We start from the raw sequence: 24469 nt of genomic DNA on the forward strand, positions 1-24469 counted from the left end.
ACTAAAGTAAAAACTTCTTTTAGGAGGCACTAATATAAAAACTCATTAAGATTCACTGAAAATTCATATTTTTTACCAAATTTAACCCCAATAAATCCAAAACGAAATTTTAATTATCGTTGCTGGTCATGACGTGGAAGTCTGGCAACGTCGCTTTCACAGCTAGACAGGCGATGATTCTTTTTATTTTCTTGTTGGGTCCTTAGTTTTGATTTCCACTTCACTATTTTTTTTTGTACAAATCTTCCGTTTTGCCAAGACATTTTTTGGATCTATTTCTTTTCACTTTTACACTTTTATTTCTACGATTTGACGTTGTGAACAGCTGATTGACAGCACGTCGGGCAACATTGCCACATCTCCTTCACGTAAATGCCAATTCTAGTTAAATCATCTGCAATTTTTAATTTCCAGTAACTTAAACTTTTATGAAATCGACGCACCAGTTGCTTCGTAATGTAGCTAAATAATTGTATGACGGTACAATTTATTGTCGGTGGTATAAAAATGTGCAAGTGCGTATTTTGATTAGCGCGGTGCTGGCCCGCCATTTTGCGGGGTCAGTTTGACAGATCTTGACGTTTTGCGGTTAGTTGAAAATGAAGTGTGCGTTTTCGCCCCGTTTGCACCCCTATTTTCGAAAAACCCGTCCCGTTCGTTCGCCGCCGCTCGCGTTCGCCTCCTCCCGCCAACTAAAAACTTGCTTCATCCCCAGTCGGCCGCTCAAAGTCGCGCTCAGTTTTAGTCGAGCCGCGAGAGGTGTCTGTTGTGGTGAATCCAAGTCCTGAAACACGCACAAGACGCGCATCGACCCCAACCACCTACCAAGGTCCGACTCGTCGACGTGAGGCGATATGTGCGGCTGATCGGGGGCGCAACCCACCCCACCGAGTGCACCGGACAACAATATGCAATAACGAGCTCGCGGCCGGAATCGCAGGGGTGGCCATGGAAGCGGATCCCCCGCCGACCAAAAAGACCAACGAGGGGTGTCTTCTCAGGGCCGGACTCGGTTTAGTGGTGTGTGTATTGTGTGTGGTGTGTGTTTACAACGGGTGGCGGCAAGCCGCCCTCCAGGACACGGTGGCGCTCCTCGAGCAGAGGGTGCGGGCGCTGGAGGGGAAGGCCCTCGACGGTGTGGATGTGCTGGTGGAGCGGTTTCGGCGGGAGGCCGACGACCAGGCCAAGAGGCGGCAGGCCAGGGATGTGGCGGCGCAAGGGGGCGACAGGAGCGCGAGGGATGCCCCAGAATGCATCTGTCCGGCAGGTAAGAGGGTGCAATAAATTTTTTAAACGACACATATTATGTACAAACAAAATATTCTTCTTTGGGGTACCTGCTGATTTCGAGGGTGGGTGGTTCTTTTAACTTTAACTCCTGGGTTGTAAATCACGCGACACCGTTTCTTCAAACTCCAAGTCCGCACAGTATTCGATGCGATTATTTAAGACACACTACTTCAAGGTCACATCATATTTGTAATGCACCACCCATGAGAAATATTAATTCCATCCAAATTATTATAATCAGGGGATTGATTTGTTTTTAAAAATGTACGACCAGAATTGTCCAGTTACATTTTCTAATTTTTATAAAACTTTTATGTTCATTTCAACAAAATTTCCATATTCATTTTTCAACCCTCATCCCTTATTTATAAAACATTTTAAAATATTTACATTTCATCAGAAATTCCAAGGGATACATTAACGCAATTTTCTAAAATTTCCACCTTTAATTTATTTCAGCCTTTCAGTGTACACTGCCATTAATATATCTGACAGCTGTCATCCCATTTTGATATTTTAACAACAACTTGGAAGTTCTATTTGTGTTATCAAAACATTAGAATTTTGTTGTCACATTTTTCTTATCTTTTTGACAGTTTGGTATCTTGAGCAGTTATCACCACTTACAAAAAAGAATCCAGCAGGTATCTGTCATTTTTTCACATACATTTTTCTATTTCTTCTTATAGGAGTACATTCAATTATTAATCATTCATTTTTTCTCTTTTTATTTATAAATGTAAAATGTCTATTTTTTCACTTACATATTTTCAAAATTAATCGAATCACCCTGTATACTACCGGCGTGACCCAATTTCTCCAAGCAATCGATCGACGCTCTACATATTCTGGTAGGGGAGTGTGGGCTCGCACTTTTGCAAAATGAACCATCCACCCCGTGTATGCTAGTAGGGGAGACCCGACCACCTAATTTTCCATTACGTTGGCTTGCGGAGGTAGTCGCGAATTGTTACGTAACGGGTCACCGGGTTCAAGTTGAGTATTTTTTTGACGCAATGGTAAAACAACGCTAGCTCGAATGTCGTTACGTAATCTGACATTACCAATAATTGATACTTTGGATCGATTGTTGGACTTGATTACTCGGTGGACTCGAAAATATAAAAATGTCAGGTGCGTGGAATGTCGAGGGACTAAAATATTTCGTGGATTTTTTAAGCGATAACTTTTGATGAAATTAATTTTCTCTTTGGGAGCCCCGAAGGTGAAACCTTCTTGTAATTTTTTTTACGATGATTCTTAATGCGCCACTTTCCCCAAATAAGAAACGGTTTTGATTGCTCTATAAAATTCAAAATGGCCCATTACGACTACACTTTTTTATTCATTATGGAGATTAGAAATTATAATCCTCTCAATTACTTTTACGCCCTCCACGCCGCAGTCAGAGCGAGTTTAACAAGATGCAGCTGCACCGCACCGATATATCTACAATTTTCCCACACCCAAAAATTACGCAATTTTTTTATCCATTATCTCTTTGTAATACATAGTCGCAACTGCTATCTTCTCCGCAGTTCACTTCCAAGTCATTAAACACTTCCATTCTATCTCGAGTGTCAGAAAAAAATTCGACCTTCTGTTTATCTAAATGGCATTGCCATTATTCTCCGATTGTACAAGTCAAAGAGTGGGAACTCTTGTTTTCAAACGGCGGAACCGTTGCTTCATTTAAAACCAGATCACCAACAACAGCTTTTTATCGTGGAGTGTCTTCAAGTGCGCTCCGAGGACGTGAAAAAATGTTTACATCATTCCGGCTTGTGTTAATTACGATTTAATGATTGTATTAACAGTTTTTCGACTACAACTGTCTGGATCTATTCGCGATATGATCGATGGGACGTCGATCGATGATTGATCATCCAATTTGTTTTTAGTTCGTGACTGTTTTTGGAAAAGTTTCGCATTTTAGTGCAGTCATATCCATTACACTGTTGCAAATGTCAAAATAATAATATGTAACTTGTGGGACGCCGTTGTGAAACTTGTGTGCAATTGCGGTTATTACGAGACAAGTTTGAGTCAGAAATTAAATTGCGAGTATGAATGAATCTGTAAATTTTTCCGAACATGTTTTGATTTGCGCTCTTCACCTTGTACTGCAACTGGCTGGGGCTGTGTCGAATTGAATTCGTTTTGCAAGAGTGCAAGAGAATGCATTTGGTCAGCCGAAAAATCTCATACAAATGTTGCATGGTAGGTATTTTACAGCGCTCCATCTAGTGAGGCACTCGGCTTCGCCTCGTGCCTAGTAATTATTTTTGAAAAATTGTGACCACTTAGTACACTTTGTCGACCGTCATTTAACTGATTAATGACTGTAGCTATTTCTAATCACAATTATTTTAAGCAAACACTTCTTTTTTCCGAATTTTTTTTTCGGAAAATTTTCAAATTTCACGTGAAACATTTTAGTCGGTGCAATCTCGCAGTAAATTTACTCAAGTCCTGGTAAGCCAACCAAAATTGAGTCTATGTGGAAGTCTTGACCCCAGATCGGCTTATTACCCCAACTCTCCGGATTCCCGGACCGTGAAAGCGATTATTCCCCGAATGCAAACTCCGGTGCATCCAGATGTCGGGAACGATGATAACTGCACACGCTGCACCCTCGAAGACAAAGCAGACGTGATAATAACAGAATCGAAGGGTGACGGCGGTGGCGGCGGCTAGGATTCCGGCACCGTCCCCCATCTCTGCACATTCAATTTCGATCATAATTTCCTGGTTATTAACCACACCGATTGTCTTTTATTTTCTTGTCGCTACCACTTTCAGTACCAGTTCCGGTTTCCACACGAATTTATCATTATTACAGTTGACGGTGCATTATCCGGTCGCGACCAATTACCGGATTTTAATTGAACGTTCGCCGGAACGATCGTCGTCAACATATTGCGGTGTCGGTCGTGATTTTGACAAGTTTCCCGATAAGGGATCGATACGTGCGAAACGTGTACGCGCGGTGCGGATGCGAACACAATAAATTAACATTACAAACATTTACACCGGTATCAGGACACGGTGTTTCGATAAATACTGTTTTAATGCGGCCGGATTGTGACGGGTGACACGTTTATGCCGGATTTTTTTTCGACGTAAACGAGTAATGGCGGCTGTCGTGACCGTTTCCGATAAATTTAGATTTTGTCGGGATTGTTCGCGGAATGTTCGGGGTTGGATGGGAGCGCATTTAAGAGACTCGTTAATATTAAATTGAATTTGGATCAAGTCTGCAACACCAGAAGCCGATGGGTGGCGCGTCAGGGGAGCTTGCCGGTCGCTCCCAACACTATTTTACTTTGCAGAAGAAAGCACCACAGTTTAAATTCTGGCGCCATCACTACTTCGTCCGGATTGGACGGACTGTGTGCACGTCATACATCCCTGCATCTCTCCAATTGGTTGTTACCTGTTTCATTTCAAAATTAATTTTACGTTACCCAATTAGAACTTTTACAAGTGTGGTCAGTTTTATATTTCTTGTTTACAATTTATTTATTGTCATTGTTTGATTGTATTGTGACAAATAACTTTTGTCACAACACCCATACATACATACACCATGTCCAATCGTACAGTGAAAAATGACTTAATGACTAATAAATTTGTCAATGTTTTCATGTCGCCAGCGAGATGCTAATAAAACGTGACGTGACAGGCCTAAGTGCACCATTAGGCTTTATCATAATTCATCAGTTTTATTGTTTTCTATTCTGTTTTATTTATGGCGTAATTGTATTACATATTTATGACTCGGAATCAGTTTATACCCCGGACTTGTTTGTTTCTTGTGAAAAGAAATATACAATAATGTAACTGTAAAAAAATACATATGCAAATATATTTTTTGTAACTGGTTCGTTAATCGAATGATTAAATCTGTCGTTTAAATTTCACATCAAATTTGTTACGCTAGTTAATTAACAAATTTTTTTGTTTATTATTATGTCTCTGACTTATTTATGACCCAGAAAATTCTCAGTAACAATTGTAATAAAAAGATAAGACAAAATGTATTTTATGAATTTAATGCATGTTTGTGGTGTTAACACTTTTATCAAATAAAGTGTACACAAACCGATTTTGTTAGTTTAGGATCGTCTTGGCTATATACAGGGTGATACAAGTCTTACGGATCTTAATAACATTGCTAATATGTATGGAGAATGTTTGACAAATTCTCACTCTGTATATTTGTCTGCTATACACAGTGATACAAGTTTATATTTTGTAGTACTTTTTACAAAGCGCATGAAATGCATTACATATTTCGTACATTTGCTTCAGGAGTTTATACCGGATGCAAATAGTTTAGTACATCATTCGCTGTGTATATTTCACAAATGAAGTGTCTTGAATTGTTCAGTGGATGATTTTTGGGAAAATTGTTGCGTTTTTTTTTACCACCTTGTATATTTTTTATTCTCCATACTAATATTAAGTTTTGGACTTTTTACCTCTCACCCCGTATACATTTTTATCTGGCATCACCAGTCCCGGGGTCACACATTTGACCCGCGCAATTACTTATCTCTATTAATATTAAATAGGAGTCGACCAGTGAATAATCTTGCATAACGCGATAAGAATTCAATTTAAAGATTGTTCAACTTGGTATTCCGACGTAATTTCTTCTTCGACTAGGATGACCGACGAATACCGATAGGCGTCCGCGGCCCATAAATTACTCAAGTCCATTTCATGCCCAACCTGTTAGATTATTACTTATTATGAATGCGCAATTATCGCCGAACGCAACGCATTTGGGAGCCGACTCGTAATTACTGAGCTTGGAGGAGCTTTCGTCTCATTATTCTGTCAGAATCAATAAGCGCTAAACGCACTCCACATGATTTACCAAATCTCCTATCGAAATTGGTTTAGTTTGTTGGCGGGAGGAGCGTGACAATGGAGGATTCTTCGCCTGTTCGGAGAGGTAAACAGCGACATTACGACGGGAATGATTAATGAAGTCTGGACGCTTTGACGGTACCGATCGACGCTGATTTATTTACTTTTGATAATTTAATAATGGAAAAGGGGCACCGGATCGTTAGGGAGAGTCAATACAATTATTAAAAAAACGAACGGTGTTTGTGCCCCCTCCTCTCCATCATAAAAAATCCTGGAGAGAAAGAGGAATAATTCTAATGAATATTTAATTGTCTATCTGTCTTCACGAAGTAATAATAATAATAATAATCATAATAAGAGTGATGGTAAAGTCTTCAAATTTAATCAAAACGTTCTTACAATTCTCTTTTTGTTATAACAGAAACTTAATCGGGTTTTTTTCTGACTCGTATACGATTAATATCTTTTCTTTGATTCGACAGATGGGGGCCGGCTACAAAAACCGGCAATTTTAAATTTTATTTCTCCTGATAATTGAAAACGAATAAGAAATAGCACTTGTCGTAAAATTCATCCAAACTGTTTTTTTATGATTGCGAGAGTCTCAAAATTAAGAAATCATTTTCCAGAAACTGGTCGAGCAGAAGCAGTGTCTGCTGAATTACATGTCGATCCACTAGATGTCGCTGAGCAAGAAAAATACAGCAAATTTGTGCTTTCAAGTGTGCCGTAAAAGTTGAGGAAGCATAAGAAATGATTTTTGAAAGTGCAACAAAATCTTGTTGAAGACTTACCTCAAGTTTCTTCTCAATTCAGTCAAAAGTTCTGACATTTCTGTATTTATTGTACTCCAGAGTTATACAGGGTCATTATAAATGATTGTCCCATCGCAGTAGGCGTTGGTGACGTAGTTGAATGTGCCGCAAGCCTCATAACATGAGTGAGACTAGTATGGCCGATAGGTGGCGGCAGTGGAAATCAGTCTACTAGTTTGTGTAATGTTGCAAGGCTAGCGGCTCATCCAAAATGTGTGTGGGTTTTCAACGCCACCTACGATGGAACGATCATTTATAATGGCCCTGTGTATTATTAAATAAATAAGTATATTTATTATATTTTTTTAAATCAATCAAACATTTATCGCATAGTTTCAATCATTGTTCCTTCGTGATTCCTCCACAATTAATCATTTGATTGAAATTTTTGCATCTCTTCCATTTTGGCTTACGAAAGTGTTTCAATCAATTTCTGACTTTATTGAAAATTCTGCTTTCATGAAAAATCAATGAGTGTTAGATCCGGAAACTTGACCATCCTCCATCAGTTCTTTTCCAAACTTCGATCGATTTGTGCACCAACGTATTGAGGAGTTAAGAAGCTGTTCTATAATCTTGATGGTCGAATTGACTTGGTCTTATAATTATATAAGACACAATATATTACAAGGAATTTACATTTCTGCTTATGACAAAATTCTTCTTTATCATCGTGGCTGATTATCGTTTTTTGACATAATTGGTCACCAGTTGAGAATCTTTTTGCTTATCCTATCCAATTTAATTTGTTTTTGAGCAAGCAGATTTCTTACAGGAGATATTCTTATCATTTAGTAAGATTGGTCTAATTACAATTTTTTTTTTCAAATGAAGATTGGAAAAACTAGAAGCCGAGAAGTGAACATCTTCTGATAATTTATTATTTACATTACTAAATATTTTTGTTATGCTACCAGTTATTTGCAAGATGATTCGCCTGTAAAAATGTACTCGATTAAAGAAATTGGAAAAATGACCAAATGCAAACACTTCATATCTTCCAAAATGCGTCACATTCTGTGACATTATCCATGAAATAAGTTTTCTGGTTTCTTGCGACTCTCACGTCAATGTAGAATACAAATTTCGGTATAATTTGACAAAAAAAAAATTAGAATAGAATTGGTCCAAGAGAGGAGCCGTGTGGTACGGCTCTTTCACACTTTGCCAACTCTTAGACGACTCTTGGGAAAACTTACGTTTTTGCAAAAGAAGAGTTAAATGAAGAATGCCAAATTTTTTGGAACAATTTTGCTGCGTGCTTCAACGTTTCAAATTATTTTGAAAATGTGACCACAAAGTCAAGTCTTTTGGTTTTATAGATGTCGACGCATTCAGGATAGTTGAAGAGGTCTTGATCTAGTTCATGGTGGACCAGAAAAAAAAACCGCCCAGTGTGAAAGATTAACGAAGACTCGAAAGGGAAAAGAAGAGTGATCCATAGAGTCGAAATATGACCAAATAAAAATAATTTGAATATATTTTTATCTGGTGTGTTCCGCAACGCTCTCTTTCAGGCCCAGTCCTTTTCAACGAATTTTCCACTCATCTTCCATGATGATTTATTACAAAAGCGACTGTTCACAGTTAGGAAAGAATAAGTTTCGCTGGAATCCCTTCCACTTCCTTCTCTGGATGACTTCCACGCGTCCAATTTGGACAAAAAACTCTTTCCACTCGTTACTATTCCGAAAGTGATCTTGTCATACATAGGAAACACACGTAATTGTGATATTCGTGACCACGTGCAGGTACGTGTCCCGACCCCCGAATTGTCCACACAAGACGCCACCAAATGATCGCCTCTAATTGTCTCCTCCATTAATAATTCAAACGGCCAAGCTCGTAATGAAGTCGTACCAATTCCGGAGTGGTGATGGTGGTGTGCGTTGAAACATCCATCCGGACGTTTTATTTATTTAGCATGTGAACGACCCATTTTTTCCGAAAATAGTTGTTTCATTTATTCAGAAGCCGATGGTGAATTGCCCGTCTTCCGTCCGTTGTATAATTCATGGTAGTGGTATTACATAATTCCAGAAACAGTTCGTTTATTGATCAATTGTTTGTGCAAACGGTCGGTAAGTGAGGCGGTGTTGAGAGAGGCTGTGGATGTTCGGGAACGATACAAATATGGTAAATTGAGGGTCCTTGACCCGGGCCCCTTCATTTCGGTGAGGTTTTCCACACCGGAAACGCCCCATTATCAAGGGTTTTAGGACGACCGTCAGTTATAATTATCGGAGGGCATATTGCTCGGAATAAGTAGTTAATTAGCTTCTTTCAAGGAACAATACTTGGGTTTTGCCCTTTGTGTTCCTCTTAATTATTTGTTTCTCTCGTGGAATGTTGTAGAACGGCCAACCAATTACTGCCTCTGTGTTTGTTTCCACCCCCTGGAACTTTTTTCCACTAGATTTTTCTTTTTTTTTTTTGCTTCGAGTTTCTTTGTAGCAATGGCTTCCTCTTCTCGGCTAATATCATTCAAGGTATTTATTTTCATCCTGAACTGAAACCTGTACAGTTTTGATCAAGATATTGTATTGTATTTATATGCGGCGATATCTTTGTGGTCTAAAATGCTCTTTTTCGGACGCACTTTTCTGACCCTGGACCGTGGCGCCATCTGTTGATCTGTTTAATAAGTTAACAACGAAATCGACAAAACCGAGTAAACCGACTGAAAACAAACGAATAGTTCACAGTTAAATTTTACCAAAGTATTTTCTTTTCATAATGACACTCTTTTGACGTACCATACAACTCTGTTTTTGGATTTTTTTTTCCATATTAATCAAGATACATATATTTGTTCGATACTTCCCTAGAAAATGAGTCTGTATCCATTGTTACCAGTGGGTGAAGGTTTCTCTTTCGTTCACTTCACTTTCTCTCATCGTTTTTCGCTCACTGTCTTTCACTCACTGGTTCTCATGCACGGGTAAATTTTTCCAATTCTTTCTGATAACTTAACCTAGCAGCACTTTTTTCTTCTAGGACATCATCAGGAACAGATAGCTCTTCATCATACATTCTGACAATTTCCACAACGTGCACACAACCACTTTATTGGCGTTACAGAACTTTGTTTATTTTGTATTTAATTTTTTTCCATAGCATCAGATCCGTCCAAAAATGTGGTTTATTTTTATTTAAAATTATAAATACACAGCCACACTTACTTTCTAAGGAGGTATCGAACAAAACGAAAAACAGCACTATAGGGAGTAAGGCCTCTTTCGTTCACTTGAATTGCATCGAAGCGCAATTCGCGTGAACGAAAACTTTGCTTTCCTCACTCTTACTGTAAATAACTAATTTTTTGAGTACATAACTATTATTTTACTGTTTTATATTGATTAATTAACACCTATGATTCTCAAACATTACTTGATCTTAAAAAACCTTTGGTTTGACCCCGTCGATGTCTTCAAAAATTCAAATTATTCTGCATTCAGTTTTAATTGTTTTTTTATGCCTTCGTTTTTATGTTTTTATTTTGCCATTCCCAACATCTACTAACATCACTCTCAGACTTGGTATTTTGGGTCAATGCAACATCAGCGCCAAGCAAACATTCCGCCGTCTTTAAGGAAATGTTTATTAAGAGCAGTTATTACACTGAACATAAACAAACACCAGATCCAAGCCAAACAAACAATCCAGCCATAATCCATGCTCTTACACCGCAATCGCAACAATAAATCATCTTTCGATTTTTTTGGCTTCCGTGTTTGCCGAACCGTCGCCTTTTTTTATCCAGAGAGCCCAATAAAAATTTCACTCAATCCACATTAATAACGATCCGAATCCGGACGGGCGATTTATTAAAACACATTCGGACATAACTCAACTTGTTTAATTTTTTGGCATTCCACCGTAATAAATAGCGATTCCTATTTAGGGGCACTCATCTCGAGGTAAGGAAAAACGTAAATCATTCGGGGGAAGTTATCTCGGACCGGCCATTTGTCCCTTTCTTATCGCGACCGATTTATTTTTTTTTTCTAGCAAACTCCCGCAAAGAAAACTCCAATAAATAAGATTTGATCGGCACGGGATGAATATCTGATGGGGGGGCGGTGGGGCCGGTTTTTTGCCTAATTAGATTTGGGGGCGGCAGCGTTGAGACTTTTCAAAACTTGTTAAAGCGTTTTCGTTTTGTTCATGATGAGATTAAGTTTGTTATTAGCTTCTTAATTAAGGCGAATCTAACTGTGTCCCAGTATTTATTTTACAGACTTGGACAAATGTGCCAAAACGTCTACAGTGCGATTCTGAAATATAATATGTACTAATCGGACAAAATCTTGTCAAAGAGAATCTTCTGCCAAGACTACTATATCTTTAGAAGGTAGCGCCATTCCGCTCCACAATTTTTCGCCTCGAAATTAAAAGAGATGGTATTATCGATAAATCCTGTGAGTGTGACAAAGATAGAATCTGTTTGACTCGACACATACATCCTTTAAAATTGTGTACACTTCTATCTTTGTCACACTCACGGGATTTATGGATAATGCCATCTCTTTTAATTTCGAGGCGAAAAATTGTGGAGCGGAATGGCGCTACCTTCTAAAGATATAGTACCTTAAACGCGGCAAATTTAAATGAGTGAAAAGAGCGCCAGATTTAAATTGTTCTTGAAAAGAACGCTTGAAAAGCGGCGTTGTTAAAGTTTTCTGTGGAAAACCTTCCGAATGTTATTTTTGTTGAGATATCTGTCTTAAATCTGAGCAAAGTGGCTCGAATGTGACAATCTCTACACTGTTTTAATTAGCGCAATCTCGCGTTGCAAACGGGCCCTCCTCACTCGTCGTAATTAAGAAAAATGTCCTGTCGCAGGAGGTAATCGCCTCCGAGAGTTGCCAAAGGGCACAACGGTACTCGTCCTTATCTGGATCGACCGCAACAAAGGACTGTCGGCCCAATTACGGCGCCGATTCTATTTTTCGAGTCGATTGTTGACAAAATCGATCAATTATCTGGAACACACGACCGAGATCCTTATCACACCACCGGAATAAATGTTGTCGAAAGGACGGCCGGAGCTTTCTCGTCGAGTCACTTCGGCTTCATTAACATTCGACGAAGGTGTAATTATTTTCGAGGTCCTGGAGGCTAATTTATGTTGGCACGGTCGAAATTTGTCTCTGTTTAGCGATGCGGTTTGTTGTTTTATTATGTGAAAGTCGTGTCGCTATTCATTACGTGCGTCGGCCGGGTCTCGAATAAGGAAAACGAGGCTTTATTGCAAATTCTTGTCCGGATTAGGAGGAAAATTGCCGATTCTGTTTCAATATTGATCCTTACGCCGAACGAAATCAGTTAAAAATTGGAAAAGTTCAACAGGAACAATGTCCCGAGCTTGAGCTTTTTGTTTAATCGGGCCGTGTAAAATTTCTGTGATTGGCGTTGCCAACTTCGGAAAACTTTCTTGCTCGCTTTTTTTTTCCTGATCTGGGTTTTTCGTAATTGCAAACTTATTAAAAAGGCGACAGTTCCCAAATGCTTTTGTTTTCTAGTTTTTGTTTGTTCTTGATGATTTGTCTTGTTGATCTTAATAAGTATATAAATCTTTTTGCAAAAATTAAAAAAAATCTTCAAATATGTTTGGACGTTCTATTAGGAATTCAAATTTGAAAATAAAAACTCTGAATCTTCTTTTACGAAGTTTTTAAAAGTTGCGAAGCAACTGCAAAATATCCAATTGACTAGCTTAATGGTTCACTGTTAGTTGTTAATTTCCTAATGAATTATCTAGTAATATTATTATTTATTACCAGTGTTCGAAGTAGTGTTTTGGTAAGTGCTTATTTGTTATTAAATGCAGTATCTGTAACATTTAATCAATGAGTTAATGCAATCGATCAGTTACATAACTCACCTGTTAATAAATGGAGAAATAAATGATTGGTGATCCCACTTGACAGTTTTAAAAATCTTGTTCATTAGATATATACCACAATTGATCAGTGATTCTTGTTTGCAAATTCTCATAGTCGACTCGATTTAAAACATTTGTCCAGTTATTAAATAAATATTAAGAAAATAAAAGTTATGATTTTGGCAATATACCTAGTGACCCTGAAATTTTACTGTCTTTTTCTTTATTTTTCCACATATGGGAATTTTCGTGTTTTCTGATTCTTTTTTTTTTTGGTTCCGTGCTAAGTGATCAAAAAATTTAAATAAGACAATCCGTAATTGTTCCGTCATTAAAAAAGAATTGCAAAAATTTTGCAATTTTAATTTTTTTTAATAAAGTAATAAAGTACATATGTACAGAGTGATCATCAAGGAAACTAATCAAGAGTGCTATGTCATCTTTTGTTTTATCGAAACGTCTGTCTTATTTTGCTATAATTGTTGCTTACAATTACAGTAAACGTCTGTAAACTTTGCCGAAATCGAAAAATTGTTCTCTAGGTTAACACATCACGCCGTTGCTTTAAAATTGACGTTTCCTTGAAAAATAAAAATACGTCTTTTCTTTACATTCTTTCAAACTATCTTTGTCTACACCGTATTTCCTTGACATTTCACCGAAAAATCTGCTTACCAGTGGCGTCACGTTTGGCAATAAAGCTGGCAAATTACCCACTTACGAATGTAAAATGTTGCTCATGTTCATTTTATAAATTTTCTCTATGATCAGATAATAATAAAATGCAGGTAATTCCGTCTAAAATTCATGAGCTATGATTTATTATAAAGTAGCGTTTGAGACCACAAATTGTCTTGCACCCACGCATTGAACGCTTATTGACATAGGATTCCGTTATTTCATGACCGATAATTTGCAACGCTTGCTCTGATTTGTTTTCTTCTTGATCGCTTTGTATTAAAATAATGTGTACCTATGTATATATTTTTGTATTGTTTAGTTTATGGATACTTTTTAACATCCATTAAGTTGCTGTACCACTACAAGTCCAGAAAATTTTGTTCTTTTGATGTTTTTTTTTAAATTTATGCAGCCTAACTCTAGTTGCGTTTTTGGTATTTTTCATTTGTTCATAACATACATATGTCAATTTGCTTTAAGAACCATCTGAAAAGATTCTAATCCTCATTTTTCTTGCTCATCTTTTTTCTCCTGATTGCTTGCTTCTTTCTGTTTCCTGTCTACTCTCATTTATTCTTTCTTTATTGTTTTACGTGTTTCTTCACATTCTTTCAAACTATCTTCCTCTACACCGTATTTCCACTACTTTTTGTTGATTTTTTATTGTTTTCTCTCCTGTCCGAATTTTCGTTTCGCTTTTTTATCGTAATTTTTCCTTGTTTATATATTTGTGTAAATGTAAAAAATAAATACATTTCTTTTTCTGTAATTCTGCCTTTACATTAAAATTTTTTCTATTAGTATTCGCTTCCCTCCATGTTTAATTTTTTTTTTTGTTCATTTTGTTGATTATTAATACATATACATACATACGTTTTTAATAGGTTTGCTAGTGTATAATAATTTCTTAATATTTATTTAACGGTTGCCACCTTTTACAAAAAACCTTTTATCCTTTCATCATTTTTATTTATTGTTTGCTAATTTTTTGCCTTTCTTACAGTTTCGTTCTTTTATCACACTTAGAGATAATCATCTATCTATTTAATTGTTCTTCTTTTTTCTTGGTTCTTTTTCATTGATTTTTAAAAATTAAAAAACAATTTTTGTATTTTCTTGTTTAAATTTTCGATCCTGTTCCTGTTCCTGTAATACTACTTAATCTAGAAAATTGTTCTGCATTAAATACTATCATCTCGTATTCTTTATTTTTTTTTCTATTCTCATTTTCACTACTTATACAGGATGTTTCAAAACTGCGGCAAAAACTTTCCAGAACATGATAAAATATGCTACACTGAATCATTAAATAGTATATTGTTATATAAGTGAGGAAAGGGATGCATTGCTAAACGAGAATGACAATTGGATCACGAGCGATAGCGAGTTGATCTAATCATTCAAGTTTAGCAATGGACCTTTCCTCACGTATATAACATACTATTTTTTCCAACGTCAAGAGCTTTCGGTTTATCTTGCATAGGTATTATCAATTTATTATTTTATACAAATCAACATAGAAGTAAAATTTGAAAATCACGTTTCCATGCTCACAGTAAACAATAAAATTTAATTAATGAATGTCAAGTCGTGTTTTTACCAAAACTTGAAAATTACTCAGAATTTACTAAACAAATAGTGATGGAAGTAGAAGATAGTGTTGTAAATTTACCAAATACAGAAATTAAAGAAGCAGCGAAGTAGGTATCTTTGGAATTATTACCTATAAAATCTCGAGCACGCTACGGAAAGGAATACAATGCGTTACTGAGATGGAGACAAGTAGTAAGAAGCGCTAGTTTGGCGTCAACGTCAAGCTCTGTACCGACACGTTATTTAGAAAAAAAAATCAGGAACATTTGGAGTTTTAATTCGTGTAAAAAATTGTACATTTAATTTCTATAATACTGATAAAAAAGTTAAGTATCTTTGTAAGTGCTAATTGTTAATAAAGAATTCTGACAAATGTATATATATGTATATTTGAACGTTATTTTAAAGAAAGTATGTACATACCTAAATGGGGATCAATTTTTTTTTTACTTTCCCCACTAGTGAGGGAAGTGATTTACTTTCCTCACATGTGATGCAAACGCCTACTTTCATCTCTAAATTAAGTGATGGAAATGTCATTTTCAGACTTGACGTTGGAAAAAAGAAATTGTTTTTGTATGTCTCCAGCACAGGCTGGAACAAAAAGGTCATGTATTTAAATACTCTAAATGAGAATGTGTATCCATATTACATATTTTAAGATGGGCACATGGACATAACTGACATATTCCATAAAAAAGAAATCTGTTTTCCTTTTTTTTTATCAGACTTTCTAAACGCTCGTTTCATCATCATTTTTTTAAATTTACATTTGGCAATATGGATTTACCTTCCAATTTGCAATGTATAGATCGTTACTATGACTGTAGAAGTGTAGACTATAATAAAATGGTTGCTGTGATTACTGTTGTTTATTATTATCATATTCAGAACATCTTCGGTACAATGTTGCCATTTTTATAGTAATTTAAACCTCTGTAGAACCATACAGACGCATTAAAAAGAACGTCTGATTACGATTTCGCGTTAATATTGATATGGGAAATTGGTGTGTAACATTTTTCGGAACACGCTGTATATCCTTCGTACAATTTTTTTTTTCAATCTTTCCCGACGTAAATTTATCTGTTTCATCCTCCATTCACTCTTATTTACTATTTCCGGTTCTCCTTTGGTAGAAATACATCTTAATTCTTTTGTAATTCTGCTTTTTTATGTAATCTTTAAACATTCCAATCTTTTTTTGTTGATATTATAATTTACCCAAAAAATTCAGCATCCAATTAACTTTTCATCTAATTTATTCGAGAGTTTTTGAAAAATATCTCGAATAACGTAATTAAGATCACCAGAAATAGTTGGTCGCGAAATTTGGATAAAAAATTATGCAAATGTTCCAACTTGTAAATATTTTTTAATTGCTTCATTAGTCGATTCGCTGGACCTGTCAGTCAAATTTTGTATAATTTCATCGGACGCAACAAAAAAAAAATCTAATAATAATAGTGGAGGGGGCGTAGGAATGCTTAATAAGTTATAACATGGCATAAATTATGAAGATGTAAGTATTGATTTAGAAATGATAGACTAAAAATAACCACAGACAACGCTAATAACGTGTTAAACAAAATACGACAAGAGAAAAAAAAAACGAAATGGAGATAAAAAGAGGACCACCTGTCCGTTTCAATCAAGCTCGTAATAGTCCAATTTTTTCGCGTCTATCAATCATTTATGAATTTGATTATGGCCATTAATTCCTCATTTATTAAGCCCGCCCGTTTAATGAAATTAAAGAAAATTACCCCCACGAAAATCCACCGCACTCTAAATAATTGGGTGGCGTTTAAAGGCGATCGCGTTCCTTCGAACCTTTCGGATTTATGGGAATTCTGCGAGAGCGCTTTCGCGTTTTAACTCGTATTAAAAGCGAATTCATTCGCGTCCATTCGGTAAATCCCCGGATTTTTGCCGACTTTATTTTATCATTTAATTAAGCACAATCCGCGGATGCACAAACGCGGACTCGTGTTTGTGGATTTGTGTGAATAATGAATTCGAAAAGGGGGGACGGGCGGGTCCAATCGGGGACCCCCCCTCGAAATAACGGGGCCCGCGGCCCTTTCATCTCCCGAGTTATGACGTGTAATGCCGGGATCAGACGGGATATTTGCGTCTCGTCGCGGGTTGGTTCCTGGATCGGGATCAATCCACGTCGATGGATCGGAGATTGGTGTGGGCACACCCGGCGGAACTGTTGTTTTTCGACGGATGAATATGGATTATTTTCGAATGGAGTGAGCGTCTGCCCGATGCAGAATCAATTAATGTTTAATTAATTTATAAGTGGATTGAATTTCGACGGGTCGCTCGAGAGGGCGAGTCGAGAGTTGTGTTAATATACGCGGTGTCCCAAAGGAGGTAGGATGCACGCGTCGGTGACGTCGGGGACCGGCTTCAGGACCGTGTGCACTCCAACAACCTGTATTTTTGCTCTATTTTGCCACTCTTGTTTGTTCTGCAACATTAAATTATTAACGTGTTCTGCGAGTTTGTGGTATTTTTAGGACATGATTTCAGTTGTTCTTTTGTAATTTTTCTTTATTTGCATGAATAATTAAAATGAATATTCCACGGGATTCTGTTTTTTTCCTTTTTTCATTTCTCTTCGGTCCGGGAGTATATTGTGATTTTTTTAACCTTTAATAAATGTTCAAATATTTATAAGAAATTTAATTTCGTGAATAATAATCCAATACGTTGGTCGTTATTCAGAAACTAAATTTCTTGGAATAATATTGTAATATGGTAATACTCCTACATCAACGATAATTTGCAATTTAGTTGTTTCATTACTTTTTTTGCCCATGTTTCCGTTTTTTGTTTTCTTTCTCTTTTTTCATTTCTTCTCGGGCTGTTTTTTTTTCCGATTTTTTACGATTTACGATTATTCTCGTGTGTAATTTGAGAAGTACATTTTCCATTTTCTCTAGAATTTCTGGCATGATTTTTCATTTCTAAGATTGGTTCTTTCTCTTACGTTATTCTTAAGTTTTCTAAATCAAACTAACAGAAGTGATTTTAAATTTTATTATGACTTACCACTTAATTTTTTTTCCATGTATCGTATGTTTCAAAAAATGTCTGATCAAGTAGGTTATGAAAAATAAAAGCATTAAAAACGAGTGACTCAGCTTATCACATAATAATTAAACTGTCATAAACGTCATTAATCGCAATAATAATTTTATTCGCAAAATTTTATGTATGAAAATGGTTTTCACTCCTGAACAAAAGATATTCGTGATTGAATCTTATTTTCGCAATGGTTACCAAGATGAAAATGGGGCGTGGGTATACCAAATTGAATTAACTTTTCAAGAATTCGCAGAAATTTTTCCAGATGTTGTTCTTTGTGAACACTTTTCCGAGACCTTGAAGTACACAGTTCACAGATTTCGAGAAAGTGGCAGTGTTCAGCGGAAGCCTTAAGGTTTGCACTGAGGAAAATATTGAGACTGTCCAATGTCGAATGAAAGATGAATCCCAATTATCTCTCGGGCAACTGTCGCTGCAGACTGAACTATCAGTGTCAATTTGTCAATGAATTGTTCGAAAGGATCTTGAAGATTCAGTAACAGCTGAAAGGTACCGGAACAACATTTTTGATGTTTTCATCAATCAAGTCCACGATGACGAAGTGGCTGATGGGTATTTTCAACAAGACGGGGCTACAGCCTATACAGCACGGGAGACTCTTCGTTATTTGCGGCAATTTTTTGATGATGGGTTGATCAATCGAGATCTCTGGCCTGCAAGAACGCCGCTTGATTATTACCTATTTCCTCATTTAAAAAATACCGTTTTCAAGGAACCTGTCCACACAATTGATGATTTGAAAATCAGAATTAGAGAAGAATGCGAGCGAATTACCCCTTAGACATTGGTGCGTGTTTTTGAGAACATGAAGAGGCGTGTTACAATGAGCCTCGAAGCTCAAGGCTATAATTTTCAACACTTGCTCTAGAGTAATTTAAAACATATGATTGTTAATTGTTGTTTATCCATTGTTATTACATTATTTGTTTACCCATATTGCGCGGATTTATTTGTTGCCCTGGGTACATACCCTAACTTTAATCCGTTACGTATACGACGAAGACGGACGGTACCTCTGGCGGGATAGAACGGCGCACCCCGTCCGCAGCGGCAGTGTCAAATGTTGGCGCCAACGCCAATTCTCGTAGAATCGTAGAAAAAGAACCGGTCTCAAGTTTTTCCTGAAATTGTCATTTTATGACAGTTCAAAACAATTATAAGTAGTGATAATCACATTTACGCCTGAATTATTCAAGTTAAGCCATACGTTTTTAATGCTTCTGTTTTTCATAGCCTACTTGACCCAAATTTTTGTGAAACATACGCTATTTTGCTCATGTTTCATTATTGTTGTTTATTCTATTTTAGTCAATAATCGTCTTTATACGCCCCCAAATGAGGGCATAAATTGGCCTTTATGGCACAGATTTGTAAAAAATCTGCCAAGCAACGGTTGGTTTAATTATTCAAACAATGGTATCAAACATTATTGTATTAAGGAAAATCATGCATTATACAGGCTGTTTGATAAAAAACGGCTCAACCCATAACTTTTTTATTTATTATCCGATTTCAATGAACAAAAAAACCAAAGATATGGTTTTTCATGCGCTACGAAGCAGCCATAAAATTTTATTTTTTTGGCGTTACTTTCAGTAGCTACCGATAGTCAACTTTTTTTTGTAAATGGACACATGTAGTTTTTTAGGCTTAGTCTGGTAAAGTATTTTTTTCTGAATCTAATGGTGTATTAAAAGGTATCGTTTGGTCCATAGCTGACTAAAAAAAAAAACAAACCATTTTTAATTGTGGTTCAGCTTATTATGAAATTTTCGAGTGTGCCGTGAAAAACAATTGGAATACAAATAGCAACAAATGTCAAGTGTGAGTTTGAAAATCTTCAGGTGCAATCTTGAAGAGTTTTAATATTATTTTCTTGGAAAACATGAATAATTATAATTATTATTATTATTTTTTCTATTAAATTTTTGTTTTTGACTAATTACGATTTTTATTACACTCGAACATAAAATAATAGTCAAATGACTGCTATCCTGCATGACTGAAAATGTTATTTTATACTTAAATAAAAAAAGTTTAAAAAAGCAGTTGAAAATTTCTAAGCTGACGTTTAGATGACATTCATCGTACTTTGTATTCCGATTATTTTTCACGGCACTCTTAAAAATTTTATAATAAGCTGAACCGCAAAAAAATTGTTTTATTTTTTTTTCAGTTAGCTATGAACCAAATGATTACTTTCAATACATCATTAGATTCAGAAAAAAAAAACCTTACCAGACCAAGCCTAAAAAACTACATGTGACTATTTAAAAAAAAAAGTTGACTATCGTTAGCTATTGAAGATAACGGCAAAAAAAAAATATTTTATGGCTGTTTTGTAGCGCTTGAAAAACCATATCTTTGATTTTTTTGTTCATTGAAATCGGGTCATAAATAAAAAAGTTATGGGTTGAGGCGTTTTTCACCAAACAGCCTGTATACACAGTAACCCTAACAACATCAAAATAGCTAACTAAATTTGCATAGACACAACTTTTAGTTGATTTCCTTTAAGGAATACTAAATATTTGTTTGAATCTTTTAGAAATTATAAAATTATAAAACGTTGTATGTACGTACCACGGGCATAATTGTCGATTCTGGCCCTCGGGAATTTAAAAGCCCTCGTTCCTCGGGCTTTAAACATTCCCTCGTGCCATAATCTCTTGATTATGCCCTTAACTAACTATAATTATTAATTATAACTATTATTTTTATCACGTTTCATTCTTGCCAATTAAACTTTCCTTAAATATAAAGATTTTTTTACCCTTGTTCTTTGTCCACGTTCAATACATTCCTTCACTGTTTCAAATATATATATTTTTTTATAAGGTAATCATATTTATTCTTCATTTTCAAACTTTTCATAACACCTTTTCTTATAATTGACCTTTCCATGTTTTAATCGGTATATACTTATTTTTTTTTTTTCGTATTATGTTTCCTAACGTTTCTCACTTCAACGTCCAGCACCATTTTTTAAAGATTTGTAAACTTCCAATTTTGATTTTCGGGATTGCGTTCCTTATATTTTTGTTGATTGTTAATCATTTCCTGTTTATATTTTTTTTTCTAATTTCTCTACTTTGGGCATTGACTATTCGTTAATGTGTTTTCTCTTCTCTCCACGTTTTCACTTTATATTCATTTTGATCATTTTTTATATTACCGTTAACGTAAATAACTGTTTAATGATAATAATAAATTAAGTAACATCTGGTGCGGTCAGTGTTTGGATGGGTGACTACCGGGAAACCTTGTTCCTTTGTAACTTTAATACTTCATAACTTCAGTACTTGATTTTAGTATTGTTTGTAATCCGTAATGTATGAACAAACAATTCGACGTGGATGTCGTGTAAAAAGTGGGCGTCTAGGAAAATAAATGATAATACAAAAAATAGTGTTTTCAAGGGAAATATTTACTGGGTAGAAATATCCGTTATTATAAATAAATCCGGCCTAGATGCCATGCCCCCATTTATTTATTCTCATTCATGTACATACATATTATCTTTTTGTTCTGTAATTCTAACAGCTATTCCTGGGTTCTTATAATCGTTCTATCGCGCGTTCAAATGAAATCCTGGGCTGAGTAGGCTTTGGGAAAATTAAACCGTGTAGAACAGCGTAAAGTTTGAATTTCCCGCGGTTTGACACAAATGACATTTGTTTATGTTTAATCGGGACATAACTAAACATGATTGTTTTCAGCAAAAGGTGTCCTTAGATATTTGCTTTGAGAATAGGAATCGTTAAGTTATTCTATTTTTAATGCAACATTGCAAAGAAATATTTTTTTGGCTCTAAATTTTACGTTAGCTGTCAACATGCTCCAATTAATCCACGCTTTAAAAAAACAGCAATTGACGGTTTCCAACGCCTTCCCAGCCCAGTATTTCATTTGAACGCGCGATACTTATAATAATCGTGTTCTTCGATACTGTTCAACATTGCTTTTTGATTTATTTTATTATGTATTTTTATTTTTAACATTTCGTAAATTGCTTCCAGACAATTTACATAATTTGAAATGTAATAAAATGCAGGTAATTTTTAAAATCAACTAAAAATGTAGCTCCTTTATGACTTGCTGTTCTATGTTTCTTTTATGTTCTCAATTTTTCTTGCTCTTCTTTTTTCTCTCATCTATCCTTTCTTTTTCTGCTTTTTTTTACATTCTTACACAGACAATTTTGTCTCTCCACGCCCCATTTCCATTGCGTGTTTATTCATTTTTTATTAATTTTAGTTCTTACCACATTGTCAGCCTATTATACAGGGTGATTTTGAAAGTTGTGCAGATATTTTAATCACGAGCTACTGACTTCATGTAGAAAAATGTGTATGTATTTAAAAAATTCTATGTCAAAAAATAAAATGACATTTATTATTTGAGCTACAATTTTTTTTAATTGGTTTTAGTTTTCTACATTGTCCTACAACTTCGTAGGTAAAATTTCGACACATTTTGAAAATACACCTTTGTTTATCATGTTTTAGAAAATGTACGCCAATGCGAAGTAACCTATAGAAAATATGCTTTAAAACAAGGAAACCGCATTGGTGTACGTTTTATAAAATATGATATACAGGGTGTATTTTTAAAATGTGCCGAAATTTTACCTACGAGGTTGTTTGACAACGTAGAAGACTAAAAGCAATTAAAAAAAATTGTAGCTCAAAAAATAAATGTCATTTTATTTTTTGACATAGAATTTTTTAAACATTTTTTCCGAGTTCTACATGAAGCCAGTAGCTCGTGATTAAAATATCTGCACAACTTTCAAAATCACCCTGTATTCGTTTTTATCATTTTCAATGTATAAATCCATACTGTTCAGTCTTATGTATTATGTATTTACAATTTCATTTTCTTTTTCTCGACTTAAACAGTGTAACAGAGAACACAAAATCATACATTTTGACTTAAGATTAAAATTTTGTTTTTCTCCTTGTTAGCCTCATTCTTTTTTTTGCGAAAAATTTTTCTTGTTTAAATTTTTATTCGCACTTATTTATCATGTTCTTGTTCTGCTACTCTTTTCTCTATGCTCTCTACAAGTATAAGAATTAACATTTTTTCTTGCATTTTCCCTCATTTATTTCTCTTCTCCCTATTCATTTATGTCATCTATTTTTACACTCACTTTCCTCACAAAATCTCCAACGATCATTCTTGTTTCCTCAAATTGTCTTTTCATTTTTCGACTGTCTCTTTTCATTCTTGTATTCTTTTCTCCCCTCTGTGAGTCCGTTAATCCCAACACTCAGTACACGTTCACTCCATAAAATCCCCCACCGTCCAACCCACTCATCCGCACAAATGTATTCATTTTTTCACGTGTTCCCCAACCCAATTCCACACTTGCGTCGCGAATAAATTTTTGATGTCTTCCTCTTCCTGCGTCTCCGTGATTCATCGCCTAATCTGCACCACGACCGCGAATCAAGCCATTACGGCCCTGTAAAATTCCACGAAACCGTCAGTCCAAATTCATTAGGAGGGCCCACAACACTTCCAGATCTCGATCTTGTTCCGTGCTGTCGAACGAGTGATAGTTGTCGCCTCGGCGACACACTTCTCTCGACAAGTCGAATCAGATTCGTTCGAAATGGATTTCATTTCCTGTCAATCTGGCGTTGACTCGAGTAATTTCTAATTTATACTTGCATGAGTCTTGTGTCGAGATATTTCGGGTGTCAGAGCTATCGATTCGTCGGTAACGAGCGGTCTCGTTTGTTTGGCGCTACATCATTTCAATTAGTTAATCAGTGTCACGTTGTGGTGGTGTCTCATTTCCAGTTTCTCGAATTCTCCTCCACCAACTGACGGTTTGTCTTGTTTGGAGGTCGGCGCAGAGCGGAATAATTGCTCCCAGACGTCGTCCCGACGTTTTCAATTGGACTAAATCGGGCGAACGGACAGGCCTTGGGGTTTTAAACTGCGTTTGAAGATAAAACCGAACTTTTCTTTCGTCTCATCTCCACGACCATTTGATAGATCTCGGCCATTGTCGCTATCAGATGCTCATTCACACCTCATTTTCTCAAACACGCTCACAATCCATCTCAGTCTGTTTTGGTCGTCGTATCGGCTATTTATAGACTTGTTTTTACCACCTCTCGACTAGGTCACATCACCGGTGCATCATCGCACGATATCGTTCGGGCATTACCCCAAGGGTCCACTCTGG

At 35.9% G+C, this 24469-nt stretch overlaps 1 protein-coding gene across 29 annotated transcripts in view; it reads left to right on the forward strand.

Moving 5' to 3' along the window:
- The first annotated feature begins 571 nt into the window (after positions 1 to 571).
- Positions 572 to 24469, forward strand: part of LOC138137439 (collagen alpha chain CG42342) — a 186374-nt gene continuing 162476 nt past the window's right edge. For 11 of the 29 annotated variants that reach the window (XM_069056817.1, XM_069056840.1, XM_069056826.1 and 8 more), the window contains exon 1: positions 576 to 1267. In XM_069056817.1, the coding sequence (XP_068912918.1) occupies positions 949 to 1267 (319 nt within the window). In that variant the 5' untranslated portion in view covers positions 576 to 948. Of the gene's footprint in view, positions 1268 to 24469 lie in introns of all 29 variants that reach the window. The other 18 variants (XR_011161736.1, XM_069056815.1, XM_069056818.1 and 15 more) reach the window with 9 other exon arrangements.

Source organism: Tenebrio molitor, chromosome 8 (genome assembly GCF_963966145.1).
Source record: "Tenebrio molitor chromosome 8, icTenMoli1.1, whole genome shotgun sequence".
Classification (NCBI taxonomy): domain Eukaryota; kingdom Metazoa; phylum Arthropoda; class Insecta; order Coleoptera; family Tenebrionidae; genus Tenebrio; species Tenebrio molitor.